This window comes from Mauremys reevesii, linkage group 1 (assembly GCF_016161935.1).
Source record: "Mauremys reevesii isolate NIE-2019 linkage group 1, ASM1616193v1, whole genome shotgun sequence".
NCBI classification, from domain to species: Eukaryota; Metazoa; Chordata; order Testudines; family Geoemydidae; genus Mauremys; species Mauremys reevesii.
The window spans coordinates 113,127,719-113,148,894 of record NC_052623.1 but is presented as its reverse complement, the minus strand read 5'-3'; the positions used below and the strand labels follow the sequence as shown (position 1 = coordinate 113,148,894).

General features: G+C 39.5%; 1 protein-coding gene across 1 annotated transcript in view; it reads left to right on the top strand.

Moving 5' to 3' along the window:
• Positions 1–21,176, top strand: part of TUBGCP3 (tubulin gamma complex associated protein 3) — a 110,066-nt gene that overhangs the window by 8,913 nt on the left and 79,977 nt on the right. The window contains exons 2-7 of the mRNA XM_039481021.1: positions 2,146–2,253; positions 5,027–5,094; positions 12,613–12,690; positions 13,408–13,625; positions 14,029–14,201; positions 17,076–17,194. Of these exons, the coding sequence (XP_039336955.1) occupies positions 2,146–2,253; positions 5,027–5,094; positions 12,613–12,690; positions 13,408–13,625; positions 14,029–14,201; positions 17,076–17,194 (764 nt within the window). The remainder of the gene's footprint in view (positions 1–2,145; positions 2,254–5,026; positions 5,095–12,612; positions 12,691–13,407; positions 13,626–14,028; positions 14,202–17,075; positions 17,195–21,176) is intronic.

Genomic DNA, 21,176 nt, shown 5'->3' with positions numbered 1-21,176 from the left:
CAGATAGCAAAATGTTTAATTCTGAAATAATGGTAATTTCTTAGACACATAGAAAGCAATACAGTTTTACTTGCTACAAAGGAATGTGTTTGTAATTGTAACACACATACACCATTAACTGTGACCCAAAATAAATGTTATTTTTACTGGTAATCTCAAAATATAAATGCAATAGATTTGAAAAATAGAAATTGTATTGATCAGCTTCAAATGCAAGTCCCCATACCATAGTGGGGCTATAAATTGATATCATAGTCACTGTCCTAATAGACAGGCAGTATATGCAACTCCCTCTCAAATAGATGCTGTAACAAAAGTTCTACTGCCCGTAATGAGGGGGGTGTGTAGTGGTGGTATAGCTGTGTCAGTCCCAGGATATTAGAGAGAGAAGGTGGGTGAGGTAATATCTTTTATTGAACCAACTTCTGCTGGTAAAAGTGACAAGCTTTGAGATGTTGACTGACTGCTCTCCCATATATCCCTTAAGTATCTCTAGATAACAAAGTAGTACAGTTACAATACCTTAACTCCTGAAATATTAATTTTAATTAAAACATACATTTATTTATAGTAGTAAAAATGTGATGTGCATGGCCAGTGGAAGATTTTTGATGTATCTGCTCTTAAGTGCTTGAATTTATGAAAATATGATGATTTACCTCGCACTTTAACACCCTCAACAGTTTTTGAAATGCATTTTATTTGTTTTAAGATAGTGCTGTAGCTCAATTTCTGTGACTTACAAATATATTTGCAAAAGCATAAAGTGAAGACCTTTATGTAACTCTGCACATATACAGAGCCAAACCTGCCATAACAACTAGTAATATCTGAATACTTACACAAAAGTTCAAATGATATGATGGCATTATTATATAATACAGTTTGTCGGACTTTTCCACCTGGGACCTCAAATCCACCAGCTATTGCCTTTCAGGACTTGCTCAAATTCTATAGCCCACTAATTTGAGCTTGCTGCAAAGATCCTTGGAGAGTGGGGTTGGATAAGTGGTATTTGAGAGGTAGTGCTAGGGCAGGAAGAGCGGAGAATGTGTCCTCCTCCCTTAAGCTGAATCCTAGTGCCAGTGGAATTTTGCTGGGTTTTTTTCTTTCTACAGCTCAGATGGTACCCGCTTCTGGGTTGCTTCGCGTGGGTGAAAAAACTGAGGATTAAGCTGATTCTTCCTTTGTTAGTGTTAGCTGTTGATCAAGGTTAAACTAGCACTCGGATGTGCTGGTTAATTCTTTCATTGCCAATTTGAGATGAGAGCTCAGTCTTTCAGTGGCTTTTCTACACCTTGCCCTTCTCTGCCATATGATTAGCATGCTGCTATACTTAAGTGCCTCCACTATGAATTTTATCTCTAAAATAAGTATATGATAAGTTTATTGTGATCATAATGAAATTGATTGTGACTAGTTGGTTTTTGTAGGTTTTAAATGGAACTGGAGGCATACTTTTTATTTTTTTTTTTTGGTAGAAAGTTATTGGGGTAAAGTACTTGGTCCTTGTACATAACAGTTTAAGAAACTGAAAGATAATTTTGGTAGGGTGAAAAAGTAAGTAGGTTTAATTGATTTGTCAAAACTAATGAATAAACGTGTGAAAGTTAAAGCAGATCTCTAATCAGTATGTTATATTACTATGGAATTCTGTAGTTTGACTTCAGTAAATCTCCAGTTTGATTCATGACCTTGAAATCTGCTCTTGGGGAGCCTGGAATTCAGACTTGCAGAATGCACCCTCATTTTTCAGTTTGTGTGAATATTGGCCTATACCGAAGACATGTTATTGGCTGAACTGTTCATGTTTGTAGATAGTACTGTTTGTTGCATGAAGCAAGATGCTATGAAATATGCTGACAAAAGGAGGTGCCAGCATTTTTAAATTGAGTTTACTTCCGTAATTGAATATGTGCTCTTGTGACTCTTTCTGCATAAGAGCATACAGGTCAAAATATCCTTGCAAGGTAGTATTAGGGGAAAGATTTGATCTAGTTGCTATCCTATTTTATCTCGCATTTGAAACATCTACATTTTTTGTATTTTTATTTGACTGAATCACTTAGTAACATGGCAGCTCTTATTTATTTTTTCTTCATTTTAAAAGTTGGCTTAACTATTTTTTTCCCCTCCCTCTTTCAGCTGATGTAGCCCAGCAGTTTCAATATGCAGTGAGAGTTATTGGAAGCAACTTTGCTCCTACTGTTGAACGAGATGAATTTCTTGTTGCGGAGAAAATCAAGAAAGAACGTATGTCTGGCTTCCTTTCATCTTCAATAATTTAGATCTGAATAATTTTAAAATGAATCAGTATGTTTTGTAGATGGTGAACATTCTAACAGCATTCTAAGTGTATTTTAAAATACCACTCCAAATACCAGAAACTAGCTCTATAAGCAATAAGGGTGAAACTTGCTCACCATAAATCTTAAATTTGACTCTAACATGCAACTTTTAAAGTCAGGAAATGCCAAAGTGAGTTTTACACACACATCTCAAATACAAAATACACTAATTTTGTAGTTTAAAAAACAAAAAAAAGATATACTATATTCTGTTGCACTTTCTCTGCTTTGATACAAGAGCACCAAATGTAGTATGAAAGCAGTAGGGATACAGTACATCCCTCTACCAAAAAAAAAAAAAAAAGCATACTTTCCCTCTACAGATTCTTGAGTTCATAGTAAAAAAGTGTGAGCAAATTGTGTGAGGGAATATTTTAATTACATGTAAGCCTCCCACTTGTTAGATATTCAGAGCTATTAAGCGTAAACCTGTCACATTGGATCAGGATTAACATACATCATTGGTTAGAACTCCTCTTAAAGAATGTCTAAGGTAGAGTTCACATTGCCTTCTCCAAAGAAGAATTGCAGAATTCTTGAACTCAAATTTTCAAAGCACAAATATTCTTCAATATGGACCTTCAACTCTGAAGGTTTTCTATGTATTTTGGTCATCATTACGTAATGCAGCATATGCACCTGATTTATGCGGTAGTTTTGACACCAAGAGTTTATATACTTACTCTTTCCATTTCTCCCTACCTTGCCCTCCTCCCCTAATTTGGTAGGTTGAGTGAGCCCTCATGAAAAGAAATAGTGAGTTATATCCTTATTAACTCTTACTTAAGAATTGTAGTGCAGGAAGTGACTTTAGTTGCAAAAATGTCCTTATTGGTATCTTTTAATACTGGCATGTAGAGTATTTGACACATTTATTTTTGTTATTATGTAAAGGTTTCTATAGATTATTGCTTCATTTGGAGACTAGATGATTATTTTTACTGTAATGTGGTCTTTCAAATGACTGCTTTAAAGCTTAAGGCAAAACTCCAATTTGCTGAAGAAGCCTTTCCCGTTTAAATGGTTAGATGATTGAGACTGAGATACATTCTTTTGATGTATTGAAGTACTATGCCAAACTATTTCCACCTATGCTCTTCACCTTCTGTGTGATGTTGGGCAAATCACTTCACTTCTCTGTGCCTTACTTTTCCCATGTGTGGAATGGGAATAATTTGCTTTTCATTTATAAATCTCAAAGGACTTTACAAAGCTTTCTGTAAGAGCTAAGGATTAGACCACAAGGGAATTTAGGCACCTTACTACCATTTTAGATGCCTAAACTGAAAGTTTAGATTTTCAAAAGATCGCCTAACCCTGGAGAAACCTAAAATCCCATTACTCACCTAAATTTCGGTTGGTGGGCATGCACAAAGTTGTCTAAATTCTGACACTACTCCGTATCTAATTCGTGCCTAAATCCTGGTCGCTTCCTCAAACTAGGCTTTCCCACACCATCCTGCCTCCAGGCCCTGATCCAGTAGAATGCTCAGAGACTGCCAACTGGATCAACCTCCACACACAGCACAGAACTGGCAGTGATATAGTTCTCTCCTCACCCTACCCCACTTATACCAATAGCCCAGAGGTGAGAGGACTCACCCAGGATGTAGAAATGTTGGTTCCAAACACTCCTCTGCCAGGTGTAGACTTGAGCCCATGTCTCCCTCATCCCAGATAAGCACCCTAACTATTGGGTTATTGGCTATTCTGCAAGGGGGGGTGGGTCTGTCCAACCCTCCAGTTGAAGCTGTTCCACTTTTTATAAAATATTTATTGGACCAGAGAGAGAATGAATGACTGTAACCCAGTGGTCAGGGAACTCATGTGGGACACCCAAATTCTAGTCCCTGCTCCAATGATTGATTATTTAAAAAGTGAAAAACCATTGTGTGTGACTGACTGACTCACTCTCATCCCAGAATGCCTAGTAGACTAGGCGTTTGGGCATTCACCTGGGATGTGAAAGACCTGGGTTCAAGTCCCTGCTTCACATAAGGACATCAGGCAGAACTCAGGTGAGTGTGCTAATCAGTGGGCTAGAGGGTATAAATGGACAACCACCACCTTCTCCCCAGCACTTACTACTGGCTAGCTTAGGCAGCTCCTTACTTAGCTTGCTGGCTTTTGTGAATCCCATACTTAGGCAATTGATATAAAAAAATCAAGACACTTCGAAGTGGAGACATACAAGTCATGGGAGCATAAGTACAACTTAATAAATGTGAGGTCAGGTCTATATAGGAACATTCAGGAAAGTTAAGGTGACTCAGCTAAAGATGCAAAGTCAGTGCATGCTAAGACCACCTTACTCTTGAATAAAAACATCCACATGGGGTTTTAACTTCTCATATTTAGTTGATTTGACTTAACTTTTTCGGAGTGTTGCTGTAAAGTAACTCCTCACTTAACATTGTCCCGGTTAACGTTGTTTCATTATTAGGTCGCTGACCCTTTAGAGAACATACTCCTTTAAAGTCCTGCAATGTTCTCTTATAACATTGTTTGGCCCTACCCCCGGCCTAGTGCTCCTGCTGGGGAGCAGGATGAACTCTCTCTTTATCCTCTTGCTTTCCTCCCACTCCACAGATTGCACAAATGTATCAATACAAAATAATGTTGTTACTATAATTGACGACTTAAGTTTCATAGCCTAAGAAGCTTTTTCCTCTTAACAGTTGTGCGACAAAGAAGGGAAGCGGATGCTGCTTTGTTTTCAGAACTTTACAGAAAACTCCATTCGCAGGTATAGTAATGTGTGGCTTTACCAATAATTTCATTCTTACAATCTGTTTCTTCTGGACTTGCTGTTAAATTGCCTATAGTTCAAAATGTAAGAAACTAGCTTGGATTAAAGTAAAATTCGAAAATATCAGCAGTATTTTGGTTTGCGTATAACCGCATAAAGGACATTTTATGGGAAGGAAGTAGCTTTTGCAAAAATAGAAGTGTTTACTTTTTTATGTGTAAAATTGAAGGATTATCTCACTGCCACTTATTTTTAGGATAATGTGTCCTGAAGTGTATCGATGTATTGATTTAGAAGTTAAGCAATCCTCTTATTTTGAGTTTTTAAGTGATCTGAGGTTTTCATGTTGAAGGTTAAGGGTTTTGCTGACTTTGAGAGTTCTGCTAACACACAAGCACTTATCAAAGAGCAGTGTATGTCAGTCTTTTCTGACAACAGAAGGTAATCTGCAAAGTCTATGTATCAGAAGAAGGGGGAGTCTAAGGCTAGAACTTTAGATGAGGTGGAAAGAAATCAATACTTTAAATGCGTCCTGAATTCTCAAACTTGAACATCTATCATGTTAGACGAAAATCTCAGTGAAACTGAGATAGACAATAAGACAGTATCTTACGTCATCTGTTTTGTATAGTGTGATAGGGAGAAATATTGTAGGGATATTTTTAGTTAGCAAAAACTAATGTGCAGGATTAAAATTTCCAGTATAATCAGTGGTTTTCAACCTTTTTTCATTTTTAGCCTCCTAAAAAAATTTTTGAATTGAGGTGCAGACCCTTTTGGAAATTCAACCTGTGATCTGTCGCTCCCTACTATAGAAGTCTTAGACTGAAAACTGACTGACTAAACAGAGTTCAGCTATAAATGTTGCACATCCTTGGCATAGCATTTAATGTGGCATGAGAAAGGGCGCTAAACTGGGGGCTTCTATGATAATGACAACACTTCTGGGTTTTGACCTGTAGGTGGGGGTATTCACATATTTTTGGTCGATCAGAAAAACAGAATGCCTGTTCTGGGATCTGAAACGTTTTCATCGTCACCTTATGTGGACACCTTAGATGTAGTTTGTGGGCCCCCAGAGGTCTGCAGACCACAGGTTGAAAACCATTGTAATAAAGGATTAACATGTTTCAGTGACCACCCCTTATCTTAAAGGGGAAAAATAACTTGTGTTAAGTAGGATATAAAAATGGTTCTACTAAGGAACTTTATATTGTGGCAGTGAATTCTAAAGGCTAATATAATTTAGAACAAGAGCTTAGCAAGATCACATGAAAATGGGACACTTATATGGAGAACATCCAGAGTTACATCTAGAAAGAGTAAAAATTCCATACAGTACTTTGGAAGGAATATAATCCCTCATACTTTTGGGCATAAGTCAGTCTCTGACTTCAGTGGGTTAGGAAGAAACAGCTGCTCACTACAAGACTTTTTTTAGCGTTTTTTTTTTTTGGTGAAGCATCTGGTATTGGCCATTGTCAGAAAGAATACTAGACTCTATGGGACCATTGATGGGTAGTACCTGTCTCATTACAAATGAGAAACATTCAGTAAATCTGATTGCTGCGTTTAGGTCCCAATCCTGAAAACACTTATGTACTTAATTTTAAGACGTCATTAAAGTTAAGCATATGCTTTAGAAAAATAAGGTCCTAAGCCTGAAAATACCAATGTTGTTGCTAAGCTTATCAGCTCACCTTTACTCCTCCTTTTTTTTTCTTTCCCCATCCATTCCACATATCTACAAGATATCTTTTCCAGCTTCTGTAGTGATGGACAGTGTCACCAGGTTGCAGTAGGCTCCATCATCAGTTCTTCCATTTCAGCAGCACTAACTTGCAGCTGTCCTCAGGCCTACTGTCAGCAGTCTTGCTACCTTGTTCTTTTAAGGTAGCTTTTGTGTGTGTAAAATACATATATATACACACACACACACTCTGCTATTGATCTAATGTAGTATTATTATAGCTAGCAGTTGGTAAGAGTAATATGAACACACAGCATATGAAAACGACCACAATTTAAACCATTATAACACCCACATGCACAAGTGCCATAGAAGCAGAATAAGAGATGATGTGAGCACAATTACAAGAATGTGACTATAACATAGTTAAACTTTTAAACAGGTTTTAACGTTCTGTTCCCCTCCCATTTTGTTAGTTGATATCTACCAGAACAAGCCTATAACTATTTCATAGGCATTGTTTGGAATCTTCTTCCCTCCTCCCCATTTCTCTATACCAGTCTCTCTTAAATGCTTGTCATTGTAGTATCTAAGCACTAGAATGATTTCTTTTTTTCTGTTTTTGAAAAGTGCACACACTATGGTTTCTGAATGCTAACAGTAGTGTAAGGGGACTATTGGCCCCTTACTGAAACTTAATGGGATTTCTTTAGTTGTCCATCTCCCAGTTCCAAAAGAAAGGGGAAGGCCAATGAGAAATCAAAATCATGAGACTGACAGTCCGCAAGGCCCATGGGGAGAGGCCAACAATGCAGGTTAACCTGATTGACAAGGCAGGTAGGCCAATGAAAGAGTCAGGAGCCTGGGGTCTCGTCCTCCTTCAGAACTGCCTGAGCCAGAGTAGCACACAGCTAAGGGGAGAACAGCAGCCTGAATTGAGCTGGAGGCAGAGCAGCAGCAGCCAGAGCCAGAGGAGCCAGAGAAGCAGCCTAGAAAGCAGAGCTGGGCTGGAGGCTGAGCAGCAGCATGGAGCCAAAGCAGTGCCGGACCTAGAGCAGCGCAGAGCAGCCACGGCTGAGCTACAGCGGGAAGCTGCAGGCCCAGAGCTGGGGAACGTATGTGCGCTGTGCCATAAGTAACACTGGCATCAAGTGCAGTGAGCAGCTGGAGAGAACGAGGGCCCAGCGCAGGGACACATCACCAGACAAGGTCTTGCAGGTTGGACTTGGAGGGGGGTCGTGACCCTGCTGGGAGGGAGGGCTGGTGCTGGGGAGAGAGTGAAGGCATGTGGCCACCACCAGAGAATGTCTGACCCATGGTATCACCTGCAGTGCAGCCAGGGCCTGGGAAGGAGTCCTGGGACATGTGAGGAATAGACTGTGAACTTTTCTTACCTCTTAGAGCCTGCTGTTTGTGGTTTCCCTGTGCCCATGGGGTGGGGTTACTTGTTTCCTTTTAATCTTTCAGATTTTTTTTTCCTTATTTTTCTTAGTGTTTCTTTCTGTTCGATAAATTGTATTTTGTTTGAAGTTAATGTAGTGCTCGCTGGGCCAGGGAAGTGGCTGGTGTGGAGACAGTACCCTGAGGTGGGGACACCTTAGCCCCTGTCCTAAGTGACCATGATGAGACTGGGGGCGTAGCCTCCCAGGAATCTTGGGCCCAACCTTACTGGGGTTACAAGGACTCTGCCTCACAGGAGAGGGAAAGGGAAGTCCTTAAGGTCAGGCAAGCGTCTGGGTAAAGGGTGTTGGAGCAAGGGACTCAGGTACTTTTGCTGTCTGATAGCCAGGAAAGTTCCCCACAGTAGCAGGACCATTCCCCTGCTTACAGTAGCTACGCAACTGATTTCACAGAAATATTTTTTTTGTGCTGTTAGGTGTAGTATTAGCCATGAAAATCCTTTTCCTCCACGTTTTATATGTGGATGGTGATGGTGTGGATATGTGTTTTATGATTAACTTTTTTTGCAACAGTCTTGGAAACTATCTATTTCAAAAGTGTAGTAATTACTTTTCCTTTAAAGTGAAAGCTGCTTGGTACTTGTGAATTCCATCTCCGCTCCCTGGACTCACGAGGCCAGTTCATATGTATTGAGTGGAGTATATCTAATGATCCAACAAGCTATATTTTTGTTCATCAGTTGACATTAAGGTTTATCACATCATGGCTGGCCAGTACATCAAAATCTTACGTCATTGTTCTTCCTCCTGCTTCCCCTCTGTTAATGAGGTAGTCGCTGGTTCAGTTGTTTCCAGCAGGTGGAATTTGGATGCCCTGCCCAGTTTGCTGAATATCTGAACTAATCACAGAAAGGAGTAGTCATCTGACCTATGGAGACTTCTAACATACGTTTTGTTTTTTTACAGTGGTCAAAGTCCATGACTAGGGCTCTTAGGTGCTATGATAATACAGGAAAGGGGTATATATCGGGGTGACCAAACTGTAGCTCGCGAGCCACATGTGGCTCTTTTACCATTAAAATGCAGCTCACAAGCCTCCTTCCCACCCCCTATTCTCCCCCTACCAGACTGGGTTTGGGGGGGAAGCTTGGGACCTCTGCCTTCCAGTGAGGTGGTGGGGTAGGAGCTTCTGTCCAGTGGGGAGGAGGGTCTCTGGGCTTCAGCCCTGTGGGGCTCTCCTGCTGGGGTTTGGGGCTTCAGCAGGAGCGAGGCTGAGGCCCCAAGCCCTGGCTCCCAGCAGGTGTGCTCTGGCTCTTGAACTTCTGAAGATTGTTGTATGTGGCTCAGAAGGCCAGTAAGTTTGGCCACCTCTGGTATGTGTGTATATATAATACCTATCTTTTAAAAAGGGGATCAAAGAGGACCTAGGGAATTTATAGGCCAGTCAGCCTAAATTCAGTACCTGTAAGATGCTGGAACAAATTATTAAACAATCAATTTGTAAGCACCTAGAGGGTAATAGTGTTATAAGGAATCTGTCAAGAACAAATCATGCCAAACCAACCTAATTCCCTTCTATTTACCGGGTTACTGGCTTAGTGGATGGGGTGGGAGTGGGGGGAAGATGACATGTTATCTTGATTTTTAGTAAGGTTTTTGACACACACATGACATTCTCATAAGCAAACTAGGGAAGTGTGGTGTAGATGAAATTTACTGCAAAATGGGTGCATAATTAGTTGAAAGATCATACTCAGTAGTTATCCATGGCTGTCTGTCAAAGTGATGGGAAATATTTAGTGGGGTTCCCCAGGAATCTGTCAATATTCTGGTACGAGACAATATTTAATTATTTGGATAATGGAGTGGAGGGTATGTTTTTATAAAATTTGAAGATGACACCAAACTGGGAGGGACTGGTAGCACTTTGGAGGACAGGATTAGAATTAAAAATGATCATGACAAATTGGAGAATTGGTCTGAAATCAACAAGATGAAATTCATTAACGACAAGTAGAAAATACTACAGGGGTAGGAAGGAAAAAGTCAAATGCACAACTACAAAATGGGGAATAACCATTTTGCTAGGCAGTAATAGTGCTGAAAAGATCTGGAGTTTTATAGTGCATCACAAATTGAATGAGTCAACAATGAGATGCAACTGTGAAAAAGGCTAATATTCTGTGGTGTATTAACAGAAGTGTTGTATGTAAAACACAGGAGGCACTGTGTCTTAGCTGGAGTGTTGCATCCAGTTTTGGTCACTATAGTTTAAAAAATATATGGATAAATTGGATGGAGTCCAGAAGAGAGCAGCAAAAATGATAAAAGGTTTAGAACAGTGGCTCTCAACATTTCCTGCTTACAAAATCTGACTTAAAAATACAAGTGTCCTAGCACACTGTTACTGAAAAATTGCTTACTTTATCATTTTTACTATATCATTATAAAATAAATCAACTGGAATATAAATATTGTACTTACATTTCAGTGCACAGTATATAGAGCAGTATAAACAAGTCATTGTCTGTATGAAATTTTAGTTTTGTATTGATTTTGCTAGGGCCTTTTGGGCATCAGCTGTTCCTTCCTGTCCCCACTGGGGGCTCCATTGTGAGGGTGGCCCCACTACCCAGTTCCAGTTTGCTCCTGGCGGCTCTGGCCCCTGTGCTCCCCTCCAGGAGGCCCCTTTTCCTACACAGTTTTAGAGCATCCTTTGAGCTGGCAGGTACTGCTGGTCAGGTGGGGAGTGTGGGGGTGCTCAGAGGGTAGGCCAGCATGGGGATGCTGCAGCTGGAACTGGCAAGATAGCACAGGGGCCAGAGCTGCTGGAAGCCTGGGGTGAGCTGGAACTGGGTAGTGAGACCATCCTGGCAGTGGAACCCCCAGCGGCATAGTTGATGTCCAGCAGGCCAAGCGAAGACCCCATGTGGCCAGATCTGGCCTGCCAGCCTCTAATTAAAGAACACTATTCTAGAAAGTGGCCCTTTACAAAATTATCTAGGGTTCTTCATTATAAATTATCTCAGAAGATGGAAGACAGAGTCCGTGACCATAGAAATCTAGTGATTGGACATATGATCTTACTTGGATCATCTGTCTCTGTGTATTTTACACAGAGAGGGATATTGGAAACTATTGACATAATATTTAATTTAATTAAAGTTAAGGGCCTTTCTATTGACTCTATTGAAGAAATGGAAAAAGAAAGGTAGAAGTGCATGGAACACAATTTCTTCATTTTTGTGATTGTAACACTGGTTTTAATCAAATTACTAGAGTTAAGTGCAAAACCTAAATTGTAAAGATTTCTTACATACAGTTGAATTTCCTGATTTGGTAAGGTTGCACTGGTACAGAATTTAGACAAATGAAATTTAGAAGGGGGGAAAAATCACTTTTTTGGAAAATTCTATAAACTCTCATTCTCCTCAACTCTGCTACTGATTCCCCATGAAGTGATACATCATTAACCTGTTTGAAAGTTGTCAGCCACCAAACTCCTTTATATTTGTGAGTTAGTGGTGTAGAATAGAGTATATGCTTCCATGTGTACTAATGTGCAGTGAAAACAAGGAAACCTTTATACACTTGTCTTTATTACTCCTTACAAGAATACACTGGAATTCATCTGACAGGACTGTACCATTAAGTTATCTCTTGCAAGTCAACTTTCCTACTGAGATTTAAAAGGTTGATAATGCTGTGTTTCAAGATAGCAGCCAACACAGCTCCACTTTTCCTTTCTCTTGGTTTTTGTTTTGGTACAGTCCAGAGTTGAGTGATCTCTGTGCCTTTGACTTTGTAAATAGTTTGGTAGTTTCCTTTGTCTCTGTGTTCTTCGTGGAGATTATAGTAATCCCAGGTTAGAGATCCCTCTTATTCTGGAGCCTCCCTGAAGGGGGATCAGCAGAGAAAAGGCAGCTATTTGTTAGATTTCTCAAGGACTGGGTCTTCCACCTCACTTCTATTGTAGAGAGTAGGGGTTAATCCAAGATGGTGACTTAGATCAAAGAGTAACTGATGTATGGTGGACATGAAGCAGTATGTAAATTTTCTGTATAGTTAGCTGTTAATTATAAAATTTGGTATGCTGATTAGTTGATCTCTTTCAGTGCACATGAGAATTTGTGACACAAGAATACTGAATGCTGGAGGAAGTTTTCTTCATAGAACTGACATGAACTGCAGTATCACTGCCTTGAGAACATGACTTCAGACATCCTCCTTGTGTATATTTAAATTATGTTTTTGTATAGTTTTGGTGTGTTAGTTTTAGCCTGCTCTTTACAACTACAATGTGGAAATTAGTTTCTTATGATCTAGGTTGTGAAATAGGGGTAAAAGTGCAATAAACTCTGGAAATAATTGTGAAGCAAATCTGTTTAACTGGATATTATCTAATACATGCCTATCTCTGAATAGGGTGTCCTGAAAAACAAATGGTCAATACTCTACCTCCTGCTCAGCCTTAGTGAAGACCCACGTAAGCAGTCTAATAAGGTAGGTAAGGGGTTCTGTGTTTCTTCAATAAATGTTTTAAAATTCAGTACAAATCCCAAATGGGAATGTTAAGAGATGTTAATATCCAGAGTAAAACAAACCTCTTCAAAAAGGGGAGTATCTGCAAAGTCCTTGGAAAGGCTGGAAGCAAGAAATTTTTAATTAAATATAAGGATGCTTTTAAAAATGTATTTTGTGTAAATATTCTAACAATGAGAATTAAACAAGCTATTCTCTTTAAGCATAAAACTGAATAATTAATTAAACATGCAAGGCAGTCATTATCTGGAACACTTTGGATAGATTTAACTTAGGTCAAGTCCATACTTATTTATTTATTTAATTTTTGCTGGTATAGCAATTTTGGTTGGGGATGTGGTGTTTTGGCAACACTTTGCTAGTAGCAAATGTCCTAGTATAGTTGCAGTTATGCTGGCAAAAATGTCCTTTTGCTGGGATAACATACACCAGTTTGGGAAGTGAAATGAACTTTGCTGCCAAATGCATTCTTTGGCTGGTATAAGCTGCCTCTTCATTAAAAGGGTTTTGTCGATACAGCTATACCAGCAAACCTTTTCTAGTATATACCTGACTTTAATTTACTATTAGGAAAGGCAATAACAGTTCAGACACACGGTTTGGGGAAAAAATTATTTTAGCTACTGACATGTTTGATTAAAGTAACTCACAATTAGATCTTTGTGTTTTATCTTTAAGGCGTCAAGTTATGCCACATTGTTTGCTCAAGCATTGCCGCGAGATGCTCACTCAACTCCTTACTACTATGCTAGGCCTCAAAGCCTTCCATTGAATTATCAGGACCGCAATGCTCAGTCTGCTCAGAGTGCGGGCAGTATGGCGAGCAGTGGGATCAGCAGCATAAGCATGTATGCCCTGAATGGGCCAACGCCAACTCCACAGTCCCTCCTTCCAGGGTAAATTTAAATTTTGCCTATAGTGAAGACCTTGAAAAATATTTTTAATATTACTTAGCATTTTTATCCAGTGTTTTCAAATTTCTTACAGCAATAAGCACATTCTGTATGGGTATCTACATACATCTTCAAAGCACTTTACAGAATAGCAAACCTCAAAATATTGTTATGGGTTTGAGAGGATATATGGTTACCTTGTTCACAGTTCCTGTTAGTGAATATCTTCATGTCACTCTCTTTTGCATTACACTCTGTTTCAACTCGGTGCCTGTGAAGTTTACGTGCCTTGCAGTCTTGGATACTGAGGTCCTCGGTTTATCTGCGGAACAGCTATGATAGAGGCAGCACTTGTGCAGACTTCACACACTGTCCTGTTAACATTGTTTTCTTCCTGTCTTTTTAGACAATCCTGTCAAGCTCCAGGGGTGGGAGATTGCCTTCGTCAACAGCTGGGTTCACGTCTTGCATGGGCTCTAACTGCTGGCCAGCCTTCATTACAAAGCTCTACCTCAAAAGGCCTTCCAAACACTGTGTCTCGCAATGTGCCAAGGTCAAGGCGAGAAGGGGAGACAAGTGGTGAGGAATATGCTTTTTACTAAAGATTTTTTTTTTCCTGCAACTTGGTTTGTTTCCTTGTTTTGTTGTGACTATTCTATACTCTTCTTGGGAATAGCTTCTGTTCCATTGTGTTACTATATGTGAAGGACTTTCCCAAGAGGACAGATTTGAAGGTAGGAAGACAGCACATATACAAAAGAGCAGTGTATTTGGCCATTAACTTTCTACGTTCCTACTTGGGGGGGGGGGGGGGGGAATGGTTTGAGTACACATTCTCCCCATTCAAAATTAATCTTTTCTTTGATATTGCAAGTAGCATAGACCCAGTTCATTGCTGTGGACAGCAGGACCAAGTAGCAGAGCAGATGTATTGTGAATGAATATGCTCTTAAAAGCTGCAGTGTCTATGATGATAACCAAAAGTTTTATGGGAAATGTATAACAAGAGGGACAAAACCCCAAAACACATGGAACTATTATATTCACATATACACTGGACCCTCGCTATAACGTGGGGTTTTGGATCCATGCGCGGTCCCCGCGTTAACCAAATTCGTGCTATAAAGATGTGCATTCTAGCAAGGGTCTGCTGGATAAGTAAAATGTGTAACTGTGTTTTATTATTTGAGTACACAGTCCTTGAAGTACCACCTCGCTGACACAGTTTGCAGCGATAATATTGAATAGTGCAGTCATTTTTTAAATCGGTTAATTTATCTTATTTACATTGCTGTAAATCTGGACTGAATAGACTTTGAAGGAGCCACTCATGGATTTACATTAACTGAGGTGAAGAATTTGACCAGTTTAACTAGCTAACTCAACTGTGGAGCAGCTGTTGAGGAAACTTAACTTTCCACCTACTTGTATGCAGAAAGCTCTCCCATTCTTGTATGAACAAGATCAGTGCTGAATAGTGACTAAAAAGAGACAAGATGCCTCACAATGCCATATTTTTTAATTGCTTCCTGAATAAATGTGGTCAGTTAGCAAATAAAGATCTCCTAGCTGTCAGCCCTGCTAAATATTTCCTGGATTTGAAAATCAAGCTGGGTTATTCCAATTATGTGTATTGTTGCTAGGAAAAAAAAAGACCAAATGGAGTGTACATTTGTAACTGAAGACAGAACTTGGCTTTGCAGTTAGAATCTGATTAACAATACTGTGAATGCACGAGAGGAAATATATAATTTAGCCCATTCTCTTATTGTCCTGTTAGGTTTTTAATGCTAATATAATTTAAAAAGGAGTAAATACTTATTTTTCTCAATGTACCAGCAGGTATGACTCTTAATTCATACAAGGAACAGATTATATTAAGTGTACATGAAGAGTCAGTCACTTTTTGGAGTAAAACCACATTCCGTATATAAGAACAGGCAGCTATTGAAATTTACAAAACATACAAATAATTACAGAGCTCTGTAAATAGCCTGATTACTGTTAATTGGCATTCTCTGATATTGCCTCTGCAAATGTGCAGTTCAGGAGTCGTGAACCTGTTCTAGAGCTGTCTTAGAGTTGAAATGCTAGTTGTAAGAGTGCACCCACGTTTTAGCTGAAACTATAAAAGGATCCCCCACCACACTGTCATATGCCCTCAGTTCCTCTCTCCTTCCTCCAGACTATTGACTTTCTGAAGAAGGGAGAAAGGAAGAGAAGGTTCATATGGATCTGCAGACACAGTGACTTTGGAGAACCTTTTCTTTTCTCTGTTGTGAAATAAACTTCTTCAGGTAATACTTTTCAGCTATGTTTGAGAATTTGTACCCTCTTGACTGATGGGAGTGTTTTAAAGCATAACATAGACTAGCATTATTTGTCTGTGAGGTGTTCAGAAAACCTTGCTACACTTAAGGTTCTGGATGTTGATATGACGCCAGCCTCTCTTGGCTTCTGTAGGTTGTGTCCTTAGATGACCCAGCTGGCTTCCTTAGCCTAAACCAGGCACACTTGTGTCTTATTACAGAAGTTGGGGGAGAAGATAAAGGAACTCATTGGGGTTCCCAAATCAGGACAGCTCTCTTGCCAATTCCAGAAGAGGCAGCATCCTATTAAGACAGAATCTGTAGTTGATACTGAGAACATCGTCAAGACTGAAATGGCTTAGTTCTTAGCCTCCAAATAGGGTCACAAAAGTACAGGATACTGGAAGACCCACCAAATGAAGAAAAGCTGCTCACTGTCTTGAATTGCCTTCTGTAAATTGATAACTAGTCTGAGGCACAAAAGCAGTCTGGACTTCAATCAGAGCTGTGAACTAGAGGACAAATTGGATGCTCCAGCACCTGAAGCTATACTGACTCAAGAGTTAGAACTTTTTATAGGAGCATAACTTAAATTTATCTCTGCATTTACTTTGCCTGGGATTTAAAGGCTGTACAGGTGAAAACGTTTGAGTGATCTCCCAGCACCCAACATTGGAGTAATTTAAATATCCTGGTTTCACAAGAAACGTTTTTTTAATAAGCAGATCTCCTTCATGGATGAGCTTTATTGTCTCCAAAGGAGACTTGAAAAATTAACTCTGAAACAACAAACAAGTTTCAACTGTGCAGTCAAGAAAGGACAAGGAATTATTCAGGGCTACTTGCACTTTATGGTAAGATCAAAATGGAATTGACCTTAAAGGCTGTCTGTTCCTTTCATAGTCTCTGGAATGTTGTGCTAAGTTTAGAGCGCACACGTCTGATGGCTGAACTGCTTTGGTATGTTTTCATGTATAGGCAGATGGCTTTTTGTGCCTTCTCAGGACAATTTCATCATGGAAAACTTAAAATAAATAGAAGGAGGTCGTTTTTGTTTTTCAATTCAACTTCTATAACTTTTAAGAAGAATAATCTAAGTATCCTTACAAATCTAAACGGTCTTAACCAATGTTTTCTTTTTTAGGTAATGTTGAAATAACTGAAGCAAACCTTGTAAGAGATATTTTGTACGTCTTCCAGGGAATAGATGGCAAAAACATCAAAATGTGCAATTCTGAAAACTGCTATAAAGTAGAAGGAAAGGTACTGTACAGTTGCATCACTTTATGAATGGAATCATAACAGGCAGGAAAGCTTAGGGGAGAGGGATATCATCGGAATGTACATAAAGTATATATAAATATTGTAAAATTTAATTTTTAAGAAAACCCAACTTATCAGCAGTACCCAACAGCCTCTAAACGTATCCACTATCATTGGTCAAACCATCTTCAAGGCCACTTCTTGGGTACTGCCTGCAAAAAGATGGAGGAGGAGAGTGGCTTTACAGACTAGTTCAGAGAGGGCATTGCATGCATGAAGGGGCAGTGTAGAATAAAGGATAGAGATGATCCTATCGACGTGGACAAGGCTGGTATTGTTGGATGTTAGGTGTGTTAAGAGGTGGGGTGGATAATTGGGAAGGTGCAGACCTATGAAGGGCCATGAAAGTAAGTACAAGCAATTGTATATGATGGATAAAGAGGAAACTTATGATAGTTTGCAGGGTACCCTCTAACAAGAGGGAGTCTTGCCTATAGTGGCTGGGTGTTAGCTCCCTAACATCTCTATCCTTTCAGCCATCGAAGCACTCTCCTCCGGGCTATGCCAGCCCTGTCATTGCCTTGCAGGTTAACAAGAAGTGCATCTAAGTCCTTGAGTCTTCTTTAAGCATTCCCCTGTGATATCCAGCCCTTTACACTTGGTACTCACAGAAATCCCAGAGCCTTCTGCTCTCAGAGGAGCAGTGCACCCCAGTTTACCATTTTTACCTTAAATCACCACTCCTGTGTAACGCATAGTATGGGAACCAGGGTCCAATCTTTCCTGAAACAACCCTGCTCAACAAGATGTCTCCTCAGTGAATGGAATCAGTATGTCTTGATCTACCCTGTGATATACTGAATCAGTCTTTTGTCTTTATTAACAAACAGGTAGATGCCCTGTCTGTTAAGTTTCCTTTTTACCTCCAACAGGTTCTGATGTTTATAGTTTCTTTCATGGTTTTCCATTGACCTTTCTGGGCTGTTGTAATAGTGGACAGTTGAGCAGTACATTACATAATTGTTATGATGGGATAGCTTAATTTTGGCAATTAATTGATCTTTGATTATTAGCAGATGGTCTGTGATGGGATGTTAGATGGGGTGGGATCTGAGTTACTACAGAGAATTCTTTCCTGGGTGCTGGCTGGTTAGTCTTGCCCACATGCTCAGGGTTTAACTGATCGCCGTATTTGGGACTGGGAAGGAATTTTCCTCCAGGGCAGATTGGCAGAGGCCCTGGAGTTTTTTTGCCTTCCTCTGCAGTGTGGGGCACAGGTCACTTGCTGGAGGATTCTTTGCACTTTGAGGATTTCAGTAACTCAGACATAGGTTAGGGGTTTGTTACAGGAGTGGGTGGGTGAGATTCTGTGGCCTGCGTTGCGTAGGAGGTCAGACTAGATGATCATAATGGTCCCTTCTGACCTTAAAGTCTATGAGTCTATAATTGGCTAGCCAATGAGGGGTGATAACTTCCTCCTGCTTGAATGGGCCAGCACTGAGCCTTCTGGTTTCTTGGTGACTCATTTGAACTCCAAGACCATAAAGGATATAATTTTCAAAATAGTTGTTATTCCTTATATATTAATTGTACACACATCTCGCAGTGATTGAGTATTGGTAAGTTACAGTAGAGACTGCATACAATATCCTTCTTGGATGAATGCCATGAAAGTTTTGTCGTAGGTGAGGTGAGTTTGTCTAGTCTCAGACAGTTGCTTGTAAAGAACCGTGAATCCTTTTGCCTGTTGGTACCAGTGAGTCTCTGTGTCACAGAGCTAATGGACGAATTCAAAGGGAAGTGTGAGAGATGCATGTTGAGAAGAATAAGCAGGGAATGTTATCTAAGCTGTAGAATTTTTGTTGGTCTGGGAAAGGGCAATGTGGGTGTTACAGGCTACAGTAATCGTTGCAGATAAGCATATTCTCCAGAAGGCAATTCTCCAGAAAGGGCCATATTTTGGAATTTAATGTACCCACCCTACACACACCCACATCATATGTAATTTAAAGATTATTATATATATGTTCAGATAAGGTACGAAGTGGAGCAGTCAAGTGGTGCTGTAAGCAGGGTGAAACAATGGTAGCCAAAGTGAGTGTCATTTTTTGCACAGTACTGGAAACACTGCAATATGACTACAGTTTTTACTGTTTAAGTTAATTTCTACACCTTAAGGTGGTATTTATTGGTCAAAGCTATCAAATGACAATGTATTAAAAGATTTTTATTAGTTTTGCATGGACAAGTATTTTTTTTCCAGAAAAAATGCATGTAGCAAAAATGGCGAATATCCACATTTTGCAATATGCTAAAATGAAATGTTTTCACATCACATATTCTTAATTGTCAAAGTATCTACCAAGTGATTATAATAGTTTTATATAATAGTTTCAGCTGAAATTTGCTGACCAGATCAGTTTCCCATAGTTTGTACTAAATAATGGAAAAGCATTACATGTACATTTATGTGTAAATGTACTTGAATTCCTAATGTAATACTTCTACATTTGTAAACCTTTGTACATACAATGTAGCATCTAGTCTGCCTAACAGAAGGCTTTAATTTGTCATTGGTTGTGCATGCAGTACTAGCCTTTGAACTATTCTGAAAACTAGGTTTTTAATTCAGTACTCTTACGCACAGATCAGTATTAACTGAAAGATGGCAATACACAGCTTCATATTGAACTTCAGTCAAAGTGCTCACCAAACAAAAATGGCAATTTTGATACTAACAGATCTAGTTTATATCTAATTTAGCATATATCTGTATACTTGTACAAAGTGAGAAGTGGTGGTGGTAATGCTAACAATATCCTTTGGGAATTTTACCTCTACAGGGATGTTACAGTATATGAAGATATGGCAGATACAAGGCTCTTAAAGCTTACATCAAATAGAAAGAGACTCTCCACAAACTTTGAAAAATGTTATTTGTCAAGAAAATCAAAAGAATGTAAAATTGTCAAAATCCATCAGTGCGGGACAGAATTCTTGGCGCTGGCAGCGGAAGCCAGGAGAGATGAATTGTATTGGCAGCTACTGGATGAGTTTTCTAGTTTAGATGATGTGCTACCTATACTTCTTCACAGGATTTGCTTTCAGAAATACATAAGCAAGTAGAATTTGGTACATGTCAGAGTTGTACTGGACTCAGGAAAGAAAACAGACTCTGAATCCGATCAGAGAGTATCATATTCACCTGGCTCTGTAGCCACCAGAGCAAGCACGCTCTCCAGCATTTCCTCCTGTTGCATTGTTGGCCTGAGGCAAAGCACACAATATGGACAAGAAACATCATAAAATAGAAATATTTGAGAGAGCAACCAAACCTAAGGGAGGCATCACTTCAAAGAAGAGATGACATTTCATGGAATATCTATGTAAGACTTGAGTGCTAAGGATGCCTTTGTTCCTACTTGAGTAAAATGAATCTTAAAGCAAAGCCACGTAGTTATACTGCAACAATAATAATCTTATGACGTTACATTTTACCAGCTGATTGAAGAGAGAGACAATGCTCTTATGTACAACAAGAAGGCTCTTCTCCTTTCCAAGCTCTACAAAGATATAAATCCCTACTTCCCTTAGATGTAGATACTGCAAGCTATTTCAGTAGCAACTTCTGAAACTTCATGCCATGAATAGAATGGACAAGGCAAGTCTATCGTCATTCTGTCCAGTTCAGTAACACTATATGACTTTAGTCAAGCTGCTAGTAATCTGAAACAGTAACTTAAGTCATTGAGATTGTTTGTAGATGTTCTTCCGGCGTGTGAGCCTGATGAACAGCTTTTAAATGAACAGGTAGCTTAGTATAATGCCACTTCAACCCTTGTGTCTGAAATAGCCAAAATGAAAGCCTCCGAATATTATCCAAAGTCAGGTCATTGTAGTTTTCAGAGGTCGTTTGCTTTCATGCCCCAGTTGGAACAGGAGTGTCTTTTTGGTTAGTTGATTGAGGCATATAATTCAGCCA